We start from the raw sequence: 13,777 nt of genomic DNA, 5'->3' as shown, positions 1-13,777 counted from the left end.
TGAAACTATATGCCCAAATTAGTTAAATCATTAATAACACCAAAAAGAGAGATGGATATTAAATTCATCACTTTTGAATTGTGAGGGCTATGGAGATAGGGCTGGAGAATAGGACGAGCTGGATGGCTCTTTTGGGAGCCAGTACAGACATGATGGGTTGAACAGCCTTTGTACTGTAAAATTCTAATGAACTGAAGATCAGTTGCATGCACAATATCATTACAGAAATATGTACATTGAAGTGCTTTACAGTCATTTTGTATGGGCTGAACATTTTGATGTGAGAGAGTCCTTACATCAAGAAACTGATCACATTTTTATTCAAAGATAGTATTAATTTAAAGTCTTTGAGAAGATTTGTAGCTCAGGTTGTGGAAAGGTTGTAGACTTGCTCGCTGAGCCAGTGTGTTTGATTGCAAACATTTCATCACCCTGCTAGGTAACATGGTCAGTGCGCCTCTGGTGAAGTGTTGGTGTTCTGTCCCACTTGTTATTTATATGCCTCAGTTTGCTGGAGTGGTTGGCATCACTTGCAGTTCTGTTTTTCAGTGGTTTGTATATTGGGTCCAGTCCAAAGCATTTCTTGCTGGAGTTCCAGTTGGAATGCCAGGCCTCCAGGAATTCCCTGGCAGGTCTCTGTTTGGCTTGTGCTATTATGGATGTGTTGTCCCAGTCGAACTCGTGTCCTCCTTTGACCGTCTGCATCGAGACCAGTGAGAATTGGTCGTCTCTCTTGGTGGCTAGTTGGTGTTTGTATATCCTTACTGTCAGAAACATTACGCAGACCAAAATGGGAAGAAAACTGACAATAAGAACACATGAACACCAACTAGCCACCAAGAGACACGACCAATTCTCACTGGTCTCGATGCAGAGGGACAGAGGACGACACGGGTTCGACTGGGACAACACATCCATAATAGCACAAGCCAAACAGAGACCTGCCAGGGAATTCCTGGAGGCCTGGCACTCCAACTGGAACTCCATCAACAAACACATTGGACTGGACCCAATGTACAAACCACTGAAAAACAGAACCGCAAGTGATGCCAACCACTCCAGCAAACCGAGCATATAAGTAACAAGCGGGACAGAACACCAACACTTCACCGGAAGCGCACTGACAATGTTACCTAGCAGGGTGACGAAATGTTGACAATCAAACACACCAGCTCAGCAAGCAAGTCTACAACCTCATAGTATTAGTTTTATCTTAAGAAAGGAACAGACAAGTAAAACAGTACTGGGCCTCGTAAGAGTGCTTCCAGCTGTAGTTAAATTTGAACCGACAGTCAAGAGCATAAGGTGACAACACAACCACATGCTCTTTCCTATTGAGACAGCAATAGCCATTTGGAAAATGTTACTTGAACACAGGTTATCTAAACGCTACATACCACGCCTGGCTTTCAATCCACTGTGACAAGTAATGCCTAACTTCAATTGGGAAATGCTGACCATATAAGGACTGCATCTGACGCAGAGCTTCGCCCTGGAGCTGCTGGGCCTGAATCCATACTGACATGGTCTGAGATCTGAAAGACAAATCAAATAAGCCACAATGATCAACAAAATCGTAAGTGAAAAGAAATGAAGGCCTATTTGCAAAATTTACTCAGTCAAAATGTAGCTTTCTGCAGCAGCCTTTCAGTAAATGCTGATTTAGACCATTCCCTCACAGTAAGTATGTAAGGAAATTGTTTTAACAGGAACAGGGGAGTTAAACTATAGCTCCAAACTTTCATTCAACTTCTTGACCTGCAACAGACAGCTGTCTATGATAAATAATGTATATCAACTCCTAAAACCAATCAAGATAAATTTTAATTCCTGGATAAAATAAAGCTCTTTTCAACCAATACATACATACCAAACACATAGTTCATAACTAAGTAATCAATTTGAACAAAGATCAGATAAATTTAATTCACTCGTACATAAGTTATGAATTTACAGAAGGCTTTAAGCACCCATGACCTGATTGTATCTTTAGTGACCAATCTGGAAGGAAAGAAGAGAAATTCCTCAACTGTATAAACCAAACAAAATTACCAAGTAGAAAGAAGGAAACGTTACAAGATCTATTTACGTCTATATCAGTAGAAGACTTTAGCTAGTACTAGCTAATGCTAGTTCACTGTACAATATTTAAAATCCACATCACAATGACCATCACTATGCGGAGGCACTTGTTTTATTGCTTCAGGCATAAAATGACCATATTTCCAAGGAAATTATTAAACATATTTGTACAGTAATATTGTTTATACTTTTGCCTCACCATGTTCTATTTTGAGAGTCTGCGGCCTCTGCTGTTGTACTTTGAAGTGAAGTGGAGAGGGCATTTAAATCGATGGGAGGATGGTGAGTGAGCCTTCCTGCCTCCACCCCGATTAACTCAGCGGCAGGAAGGCCCAGTCAACCTTTTCCAAAAGGAGGAAATGCAGAGCCAAGACTGAACCACAACTAACACTATAAATAGCTAGTCTTTAGTGCGTTTCACGAGCATAATAAATACCATTCAAATCATAAGAAAAATTGTGTATAATTCAGCAACACCATCCAGCCTCATGACATTTACCATTGAAAAAGACAACTGCACAAGGGGAGGCAGTGGCCTAGTAGTATTATCACTGGACTGTTAATTCAGAGACCCAGGTAATGTTCTGGGGACATGGAGTCGAATCCTGCCACAGCAGATGGTGGAGTTTGAATTCAATAAATATCTGGAATCAAGAATCTAATGATGACTGGGAATCGATTGCTGATTGTCAGGAAGAACCCATCTGGTTCACTAATGTCTTTTAGGGAAGGAAACTGCCATCTTTGCATAGTCTAGCTTACATGTGACTCCAGACCCACAGCAATGTGGTCGACTCTGCACTGCCCTCTGGGCAGTTGGGGATGGGCAATCAATGCTGGTCTAGCCAGCAACACCTTCAACCAGTGAATGAATAAAAAGAAGTTTATATCCCTGTTGTCATTCTCTATTTAAATTGAGGGGATTAATGAGAGAATTACAGAGGAATGCAGAGGTCTCCAGAATTGACGGTTAGATTTCTAACCCATCTGGTGATCAAACAAACACTGAAAAGGTTAAGGCTCTTGCTGCACGTATGCATTTTATATTCGATGTAGGGCGAGTATCATTTCTTCTCAGTCATTTACTACTGGTTGAATTGTGCCTTTAGCAGTAGTGAGCAAAAGCCATATTTTAAGGCTTTTACTGGTTCCAGCATTACATTCAAATATAACTGATTTAAGTATCGGCAGAGAGCTGGAAGCAGATCTTCCCAAGGTCAGAACATTAGGCACATGGACATCAAAAAATATTTTGCAATTATTTGCCCTTTACTGTCAGCAAGATCAAAGTATTTGATTTAAAATCACATTTTCTCTGTGGAATTGAATATTTTGACTTAATATTAAAGAGTAATTTTTCTAATTTATTTCAGAACCAGAACTTGAGTCTTCATTACATTTTGTATTAAAATACATGACATTTGTCTTTGGTCACAGAAATACAACGTTCTGACTGGAACCAAAACACTTACCTAAGTCCTAATTTTATCTCAGCAGGCAGCGAACTCTTCTTTTACCACCAAACACTGCTACATTGGACCACAACTTCAATCAGTGTTGCTTCCTGATTAAATAGTGTTCTATATATATAGAAAAAAAAAGGCTTAGATTTACGTAGCACAACATCTCAAAACATTCCACAACTAATTGAGGTTTCAGACAGTGGTCACTTTGAAATCGAGAAACGCAGTAGACAATTTATACTCCAACTTTCCACAAATATTTTGAGTTGTTGGCATATTCTTCCAAACGATGTTGGAATTAATGGTCCTTGCTACTTTTTGTTGCGCATGGCCTATGCATTTAAGTGCCCCTTGAACTTATTTTTGGCACGGCTGCACAAATTACAAGGGCCAACTCGTGTTCAACCAGTGCAGAAACTCTGGCTCTCTTCTTCTGCACAATGAAATACTTTCTTGGTTGATCAATCTTTGTCTCCATTCCTCTCTCACCTTTTCTGTTCCCTATCTGCCGCCACCCCCACCTCAATGGGTGTTTGCACACTGGGTCCAGTTCCTCTGATTCAACCTTGGACATGAGCGGTGTGTACCAGACCACTGACCACCTCTTGTGCCTGGTGCATCTCAGAAGAAATTCACCTACTTCTTCAGGTGGGAAATGTGTCGAGGATGCAATATCCACCGAGTCCATCTTAGACTCCCAAGTTTCTTCAATGCTAGACGGAGGGGTAGAATTCACGGGTTCCAACAGCCTTTCCAGCTGTTTTGAGGGGCTGGGTATGTTTTGCTCCTGTCATGTCTGAGAGTTTGCAGCTTTTAAGTGATCACATGCTTGTTCACAGCACCACTTCACCAACCCGAACACCAACATTGTGGAGGCCGACCTCACATCCATCAGGAGTCTCACCAATGCAGGGCCATTTCCGTGGTTTTGGCACCAAACTTCTTCCCCTGAAGTAAACTGTCTCTCACTTACAGGAGTTGTGTCCCTGGCATTAGTGCTCCCGATGCCATTTGGACTGCTCTTTCCACCAGATGATCGGACAATGGATGGTTTGGAGCCGTCCTTCTCTGTTGAATGCCACCCTGCTGGTAACTGATGGCCTGTTGTCTGCGACCAACACTTTCAGGAGCCCATGTATTGCAAAAGATACTCGCAGCTTTTCTATCATCATCCTTGTATTTGACAAATGAATTCTATGCACATCTCACCCCTCTGAATGGGCGTTATCATTGAGCCCTTCAAAAGGGCCAGCATAGTCGATGGTGTGACAGAGTCCAGGGTTTGCCTGGTCATTCCCACAAATGGGGGAGCTGCTGGTGGTAATTTTTGTCTTTGTTGGCACTCTAGGCACTACCCCACCAACACAGCAATGTCTGCATCCAATCCTAGCCACCAGCTGTAACTTCTCACCAACGTTTTCATTTTGGACACCCTGAATGACACTGGTGTTCAGCCAGAATGTGGCAGCAACCTTTTGGGAGAATTACTCTTGCTCCCCATAATAAAATGCCATCCTCTATGGTGATCTGGTCTTGCCTGGTACAGAGAGGTTTCAATTCTGGTCGTGACGGCCTTTTACTTACTGACATCACCAACTGTTTCAGTTTTGCCAGGACTGGATCTTTCTGCACCCAGAATCTGATATTGTCGGTGGTTACTGGAAGGATGTCCAAAAAAAATTTAAAACCAGAATGGACTCTCGCATCAGTAGCACTACTGATGGTGTATCTGCCAGCGGGAGCGGGATCAAGGCATTCATGTTTGCTACTTGATCTCGTGGATGGTGTTCCAACTAGCAATTGTACGCACTTTAATATTACAACCCAATGCTGAATTTGGCTTTGCCCTCCAAGTAGACCTAGCAGGGATTTGTGGTCTGTTATGTATAGGAAGGATGTGGAAGCATTGGAAAGGGTGCAGAGGAGATTTACCAGGATGTTGCCTGGTATGGAGCGAAGGTCTTATGAGGAAAGGCTGAGGGACTTGAGGCTGTTTTTGTTAGAGAGAAGAAGGTTAAGAGGTGGCTTAATAGAGACATACAAGATGATCAGAGGATTAGATAGGGTGGACAGTGGGAGCCTTTTTCCTCAGATGGTGATGGCTAGCACGAGGGGACATAGCTTTAAATTGAGATATAGGACAGATGTCAGCGGTAGGTTCTTTACTCAGAGAGTAGTAAGGGCGTGGAATGCCCTGCCTGCAAAAAGCAGTAGACTCGCCAACATTAAGGGCATTTAAATGGTCATTGGATAAACATATGGATGATAATGGAATAGTGTAGGTTAGATGGGCTTCAAATTGGTTTCACAAGTCGGCGCAACATCAAGGGCCGAAGGGCCTGTACTGCGCTGTAATGTTCTGTGTTACTATTACAAGTTTACGTCCGTAACGGTATTAAGTAACAAAAGAACAAAATAGCACAAGAACAGGCTCTTCAGCATCCCCTTTCACAGTAAAGCTGTCTTCACTTGCAGGATCTGTATCTCTCTATTCCCTTCTAATTCACATATTTGTTCAGGTGTTTCTTGAATACTGCTTTTGGGTCTGCTTCCACCACCTAGTCTAGTAGTGTGTTCCAGGCACTCACCACCCTGTGTGTGAAAAACCTGCCTCGCATATCTCCATTAAACTACAATCCCCCCCACCCCACAACCACACCTTGAATGTGTGTCCCCTAGTAATCGACCCCTCTACCCTGGGAAGAAGCCTCAAAGATTTTCCACTCTATCCATACCATTCACAATCTTATAAACTTCTATCAGGTCACCCCTCAACCTCCTGCGTTCCAGTGAAAACAAACCCAGTCTATCTAACCTTTCTTCATAGCTAAATCCTCCAAGCAGGGCAGCATCCTGGTAAACCTTTTCTGTACTCTCTCAAAGCATCCACATCCTTCTGATAGTGTGGTGACCAGAACTGCACACAATATTCCAAGCGTGGCCTAACTGAAGTTCTATAAACTGTAGCATAACTTGTCTATCCTTATATGCAATGCCCCCTTTCAATGAATGCAACCTTGCCATAGGCCACTTTTTTGCACTACCTTACCTACCTGCACTGCCACCTTCAGTGATCTGTGGACCTGCACACCGATACTCCTAAGGATTCTGCCATTCACTGTATAATTTTCACCTGTACTTAACCTACCAAAATGCATCACCACACATTTATTCAAATTAAACTCTATCTGTCATTTTTCTGCCCATGCCTCCAACCGATCGATATCTGGCTGTATCCTCTGACAATCCTCCTCACTATCCACAAGTCCACCGATCTTTGTATCATCTACCAACTTACTAATTAGACCAGCTACGTTTTCCTCCAAATCATTTATGTAGACCACGAACAGCAGTGGTCCCAAAACTGATCCCTGTGGAACACCATTAGTCACAACCCTCTATTCCAAAAAGCATCTTTCCACTGCTACCCTCTGACTCCTATGACTAAGCCAGTTCTGTATCCATCTTGCCAGCTAACCCCTGATACCATGTGACTTCACCTTTTGTACCAGTCTATGAGGGACCTTGTCAAAGGCTTTACTGAAGTCCATGTAGACAACATCTACTGCTTTTCCTCAAGCATCTTCGTCACCTCCTCAAAAAACTCGATCAAGTCAGTGAGGCACGACCTCTCCTGAACAAAACCATGCTGTTTATTGTTAATTTTGCTTCTAAACACATCGACCTTGTCCGAGAATCTTTTCCAATAGTTTCCCGACCACCGACATGAGGCTCACAGGCCTGTAATTTCCTGGATTATCGCTGCTACCCTTCTTAAACAATGGGATAACACTGGCTATTCTCCAGTCCTCTGGGACCTCACCTGTAGCCAAAAGTGGATACAAAGATGTCTGTCAATGCTCCAGAAATTTGTTGTCTTGCTTCCTTCAATGTTCTGGGATAGATCCCATCAGGACCCAGGAACTTATCTACCTTAACACTTAAGGCGCACAACATCACTTCCTTTTCAATAGCAACATGGCTTAGAAATTCAACACTCCCTTACCCGAGATCATCCACCATCAATTCCCTCTCTTTGATGAATACCAACAAAGTATCTGTTTAGGACCTCACCTACGTCTTCTGGCTCCACACATAGATTCCCTCCCTTGTTCCTTGAGTGGGCCAACCTTTTCCCTGGTTACCCTCTTGCTTTTTATAAGTGTATAAAAAGCCTTTGGATTCTCCTTAATCCTGTTTGCTAATGACTTTTCACGAATCTTTTAGCCCTTCCAATTCCTTGTTTAAAGTTCTTTCCTACTTTCCTTATATACATCAAGGGCTCAGTCAGTTCCCATCCTTTCAAACCTTACATATTGGTGGAACTTTCTCATACAAAAGATGACATCCAAACCTTTCTTCTCTAGTGGGGTGTATCTGTGCTCTGCATCAGCCAAAGTTCTGGAAGGAACACTACCCCAATACTCTATGGGGAGACATCGCATGGCAGCGCCAGATCTCACTTGGTATCACAGCGTGCCAACACCTTAGATGATAATAGCTACTTCTTGACTTCCCTGAAGGCTACACCTTGGCTACAAGACCATTTCCAAGGCTGACCCTTTTTCATTAACAGATGTAACGGTGCCAGGATCAAGGCCATATTACGTATGAATTTCCTCTAATAATTCACGACCCATGGAAAGACCCAAGCTCCAGTACAGACATCGAAGTCTGGGCACCTTTGATCGGCACACTTCCTTCCAATGGGTATAACCTGATCTTGTCAACTCTGCAACCCAAGTACATCACTTGGGGTGCCTGGAACACGTGTTTTTCTCTTCTAAGGCAAACGCCCACCTGGGAGAAACATTTAAGCACTATGTCCGAGATCTCCAAATGCTCTTTGTTGGTGTTCCTGGTTATTAGCACATCATCCAACTAAATGCCAACCTGGGGCAGACCTTATAAAATGTTCTTCATTGTCTGCTGAAAAATGGCACAGACTGATGATACCCCAAATGGCACTCATATCTGTGCAAACCCTTATGGGTATTAATTGCAGCATACTTCTGGGAATCCTCATCTAACTGCAATTGCAGGTATGCATGGTTCATGTCCAGTTTCATGAAGGATAGCTGGCAGGGTGGGGGTGGTGGCTATGCAAGGGGATTGGGTATTTACCCAACTGTGAGAAGCAGTTTACCATTTGTTTAAAATCCCCACAAAAAAGTCCCGACTGACCCACTGGGCTTCACCCTCAACTACAATTTTTTTTAAATTCATTCACAGGATGAGGGCATCACTGGCCAGGCAGCATTTATTGCCCAATCCTAATTGCCCAGAGGGCAGTTAAGAGTCAACCACACTGCTGTGGGTCTGGAGCCATATGTAGGCTAGACCAGGTAAGGACAGCAGATTTCCTTCCCTAAAGGACATTTGTGGATCAGATGAGTTTTTCCAACAATCAAGAATGGATTCATGGTCATCATTAGATTCTTAGGTCCAGGTTTTTTAAAATTCAAATTCCACCGTCTGTTGTGGCAGGATTCGAACCTGGGTCCCCAGAACATTAACCTGGGTTGACAGTCCAGCAATAATACCACCAGGCCATCACCTCGCCAACCCATAATTAGTTTCCTGGATTGGACCAATACAAAGTATTTGACTCATTATGACAATAACAACCAAAAGACATTTAACAGGTCACAAATTCAATTTTTGTATTCAATTAGATAAATTTCCAAATACATTTAGAGTTAGGATCACAATTCACTACATATGGATTCTTAGACCAAATAAATTAACAATATTTCAACATACAATTTCAAAACAACATTATTTGCAAATAATTGAAGATTCACATTATTTTATACTATAAACTGAAAGTAAAACATTTCTAGCCAGCCAATGTCAAGTACTATGCTTACATTTCACAAATATATGCAAGCCAATGCAATGACTTCACTGCTTTCACAAAGATTTTCTTCTGTCAATTTATGGTAGTTGGTAGGATTCAGAAGGATTATAACAATTTGGGAAAACAAAAGTCTAAGATGCAAACTTTGTTTTTTTTTAAAACTTAGAGTACTAAATTAATATTTTAAATAACTATCTTGAATTTTAGAGGTGAAAGGCATAATATCTCAATTAACAATACTTACAGTAAGCAGACAAATTACTCAGTTTACTCAAAATCACAAGTCAGAACTGCATGGAGGTAAATGCATGAATTTATGTAAGAGACAGACAAACTACTGAAATCTTCAGAATAATGCATCACAGAATGGCCAAAGACAGTAAAATACTTCCTTACAAGATGTCATTCAGCCTACACAAACCAGATGAAAAAGAATTCATACTGCTAACTTCCTCCACATAATGTCATTTTGACTCAGTCTGACGCACAAAGTAACTCTTCCAGTTACACAGCACTTCAGTACAGCCACCAGCAGAATTTATAACAGAAACCCCCATAAGTATGTCATCTCTCTACTGGTGACAGACTTTAAAGTACAATATTTACTATACCCTTTTGTCACATAATTCAGTAAAAACATTAATATTAAAATTAAATATATGAAGACACACAAGATTAAATTCATATTAGATTCCTGCCTTTGAAGGCAAGGGTGGAAGTGGCCACATGGTTAATCTAAAGTATTGTGGAAATACGAAGTAGAAAAAATAAAAAGAAAGTTGTAGAAAATGGGATTGCAATTAATATTTTCATTTGAACTCATCAGTACAAGTGAAATAAGTACAGATGCTTGTACTTTCACAGTGTAACAGGGGGTAAAACTAAAGAAAGAATTCTCTGCTATGGGAAACCAAACTTTGAAGGACAAACTAATATCCTTCATTAGCCTTGACTTGTCTTAGAAAATGCATGTAAAAATACACTACTTCACTTTTGCTATCTACTAGTTTCAAAATACTAAAGGTGAGAAATATCAGAGATCACTGAAGTTGAGTCGGGATTTGGACATGATTTCAATTTCTGGTCATTTATATAGTGTAATTCAATATACTCTCCACATTACTTCAAGTAAGGACACTTCTTCGAACCGTGAAGATAACCAAACTTCTCCATGACTATTGTTTAACATTTTAAGGGAGTTTAATATACTGATGGCAATTAAATGCAATCACTGATACTGTTCCATTTTATAGCTTGTTGCACATGACATTAAATTCCATACAATGGTTTATAATTCAAGTATTTGGCACAGACTACTGAGTCAAGCTGCCTGATACAATATGAGAACAGCTTAGTTAAGTGCCATGCCACGACAGTGCTTTTGCTTGTCAGCTATACCAGAGTGAAAATATGGGGTCCTCCATAGCAAATGTCTAATGATTAGCCTTTGTAATCTTTTTGACCAGCAGCTCTGTAACCAAACTGGCATGCCTGCACCTAGTGTACCAGACTTGGGTAATCTGGCTCCACGTCAATGTTCCATTTAGTGTGTGTGGAACTAGTTAAGGATGAAATTATCTCCAGTACAGTTCAGCAACACATTTATTATACTGCAAATAGTGAAGCACAATTCACAGTTTTCAAAAAAACCCAGTTCATTTTAAATAAATTAATACATCTATATTTGATTTCTTTATAAACTAATCCTTCCTCTGAAAATCACTTGACAACACAAGCAGTCAGTATGAAGTGGGTCATTTCTTCAATCCTATTCTCACTATTGTTCAACTTGAATATTGGGTTACTTGGAGAGATGGGGCCTCAGATTCAGTAGTACTAATTGATCCAAGTACAACAGCTAACAAAAATGCAAACATTTGAGTATTACTTGCATGTGATTCCATGGGATCTTTAGCACCTTTCAAAAGAAGTGACTCCTTTTCCCAACTGAAAGGTTGGTTAATAAACAGTGTACAAGCAATTCAGCAGAGACACTGCAGTTAAATCTAGCTGCATAAATGTCACTTGATAGCAATCAGATAAGAACTTTCAGACAATCCTCATTTCCATAATACAGCAGCAATAAGACAGTCCCTGCTCAAAACAACCACATCAACACAAGCAATGGATTTTAACATGGAATCTTCCAATTCTGCATGGATCAGCTGCTCTGTTGAGACTCTGAACAAGCATGTAACTCTCCTCCAATTAGCTATGAGAGAGGTCTTTTTGTGTGGTATGCATTTAATCTACACATTTTTACTCATGTCAAGCCTTAGAAGTTTTCCTTTAATATCAATATTTAGAATATAAACATTTAGTCAACATTTACAGTCCCCACAGTTGCATGGCTCCAGCCATGAAAATGAATATACTAACACAATTCTTAACCCTGCATCAATTTACATTGTTTCACTTTAACATCAAGTGATTAAATCTGACTTGTTTCCTCAGTGGTGGTGTTGCATATAAACAATGTAGAATGTTGCATGTCCAAAAAGATGAGATTCTGTGACAAAAAGAACCCCGTGCCAAAAAAATTGTTCCAAGGAGGCAAAAAAATGGAGTCAGACTGCAATAATGTCTTACAATAAATTTTAAGCCATTTGTAACGTCAGGGAAAACAACGTCATCATCAAAATTTCACTGCAAATCAGCAAACTTCTGGTGACCTTTAAATAGACTTGTCTCTGTACAGGTGTGGAACAGTCTGACAACTGTTCAGCGTACCTATCACTAATGGCAGGGACCTCCCTTACAAAGAAATAATTATATTTATTGCTGGGTCACCTGTGACCTTCTCAGGAGTTTAAAATTTAATGTTGCACTGGCATGACATCACAGGTGCAACTGCCCATTTTATTTATGCAAGACATTTTATTTGGAAATATGAACTAAAAAACTTGGATTATTAGGATTTTTTTCTTTAAAACAGCTAAAGAAAAGTGGATCAGTGTTGTTTTCTTTTGCTGAAACTGAATTTGATAGTTTTGAGACACATGTTGACATCAGATATCTTTGGAAAAAAGACTGCCCAGTATTAGCTACTGAATTGGTTCTAAAATGGCAGTGTTTCATAGACTGAGAGGAGAGAGATCAGTTGGGACTCAGACTTACAAAGAGCCTGCCAGTAAGTGAAATTTCTCTCCAACCCCCATTTCAGAGTTAAAATGGGGAATAAAAGTCAAAGATTTTGCCAAAAAACCTGCTAACTCAAAGGTCCAACTGACTGGCTACCAACCTGAGGATATGCTGTGGTCAACAATGTGATATTATTGCCAAAAAAACGAAAGAGAAAGTAACCTCATTTCCCCTTTGCTGTTTCAATCTTGATCCACAGACTGTTTTTTAACCTATATTTTTCATTCACTATATCCCTACAAAAACATTTTTCCCCCACCGGACTGCCCCTCCTATGTAGGAGTGTAATTGGATTTTAAGGGGGTTTAGTTTAAACTTGCAGATTAGTAATTACAAGTCAGTTTCTGCCACATCTGAGGAGTCAAATTTTTTACAATGAGCAGGTTTATATCACATTTGTGAATGCCTTGAAGAATGGCGGGGCTCAATTTCCACTGCACTACTCCCACCAGAGACCTGATGACACATGCAAATGTTACTGCATATGTGTTGGAAATATGAACGTCTCATTTAGGTTTGCAAGGTTTGCTTTAATGCAATCTGCCATTAGGTTACAGACCTGTCTGCACCATTCTGAAATACCCTCTGTTCTTAACTCTCACTTTTTCCCAATCATCCCGTCCCCAACTCTTCTGCAAATTTGACTTGCGGGCTCTGGAGTTTATGACAAGAGAAGCATTTTCAACTTGCAGGAGACAAGTTCAAGTTTGTGATCTATTTCAACATTTTTTGATCAAAAATCTCGAAAAAGATCCCAATTCAGTCGCAAAGATAATTTACGTATTTAGTGGATTCAAACTTTTTCAGTCACCAGACTGGAACCAGACTCCTTTCACCAGGGTAAAACAAGAAGTGCAATAGTCAGCATACACAGCCTCAAGTGTGGGAGCTGTTCCCGATAGCTTTAAAACTTGGATATATGATAGAAAATCATTTAAAATATTTTTAGAAAAATTAAGTATCAAACAAATTTTTATGCTTTGAAGTATTGTGATATGTCCTTACTTTACAATTGTGGATGTGGAAAGTGCAGATTTTTGATCAAAAATTACAAATCCAAAAGAAGAGAAGCTACCGCTTGCAAAGTGACACTGCTCCTCCTATTGTGGCACTGATCTCCAAGGCCCTCCCTCATATCAAGGTTTCAGGAGGAGGACAAGGAACACAGTAGTGGAGCAACAGATGTGGCAAAGGATCAGCAAGAGGGTGAGGGAACAGAAGAGGTGGCAAA

The 13,777-nt window shown here is 40.5% G+C and overlaps 1 protein-coding gene across 4 annotated transcripts in view; it reads right to left on the bottom strand.

Moving 5' to 3' along the window:
- Positions 1–13,777, bottom strand: part of stat5a (signal transducer and activator of transcription 5a) — a 115,765-nt gene that overhangs the window by 30,223 nt on the left and 71,765 nt on the right. For 3 of the 4 annotated variants that reach the window (XM_048614450.1, XM_048614453.1, XM_048614451.1), the window contains 2 exons: positions 3,555–3,662; positions 1,398–1,535 (listed from right to left, as the gene is read on the bottom strand). In XM_048614450.1, coding sequence (XP_048470407.1) covers positions 1,398–1,525 — 128 coding nt within the window. In that variant the 5' untranslated portion in view covers positions 1,526–1,535; positions 3,555–3,662. The remainder of the gene's footprint in view (positions 1–1,397; positions 1,536–3,554; positions 3,663–13,777) is intronic. The other variant, XM_048614454.1, reaches the window with a different exon arrangement.

Source organism: Rhincodon typus, chromosome 30 (genome assembly GCF_021869965.1).
Source record: "Rhincodon typus isolate 14 chromosome 30, sRhiTyp1.1, whole genome shotgun sequence".
Lineage (NCBI taxonomy): Eukaryota > Metazoa > Chordata > Chondrichthyes > Orectolobiformes > Rhincodontidae > Rhincodon > Rhincodon typus.
The sequence above is the reverse complement of the archived record's forward strand: the minus strand, read 5'-3'. Positions and strand labels throughout refer to the sequence as shown.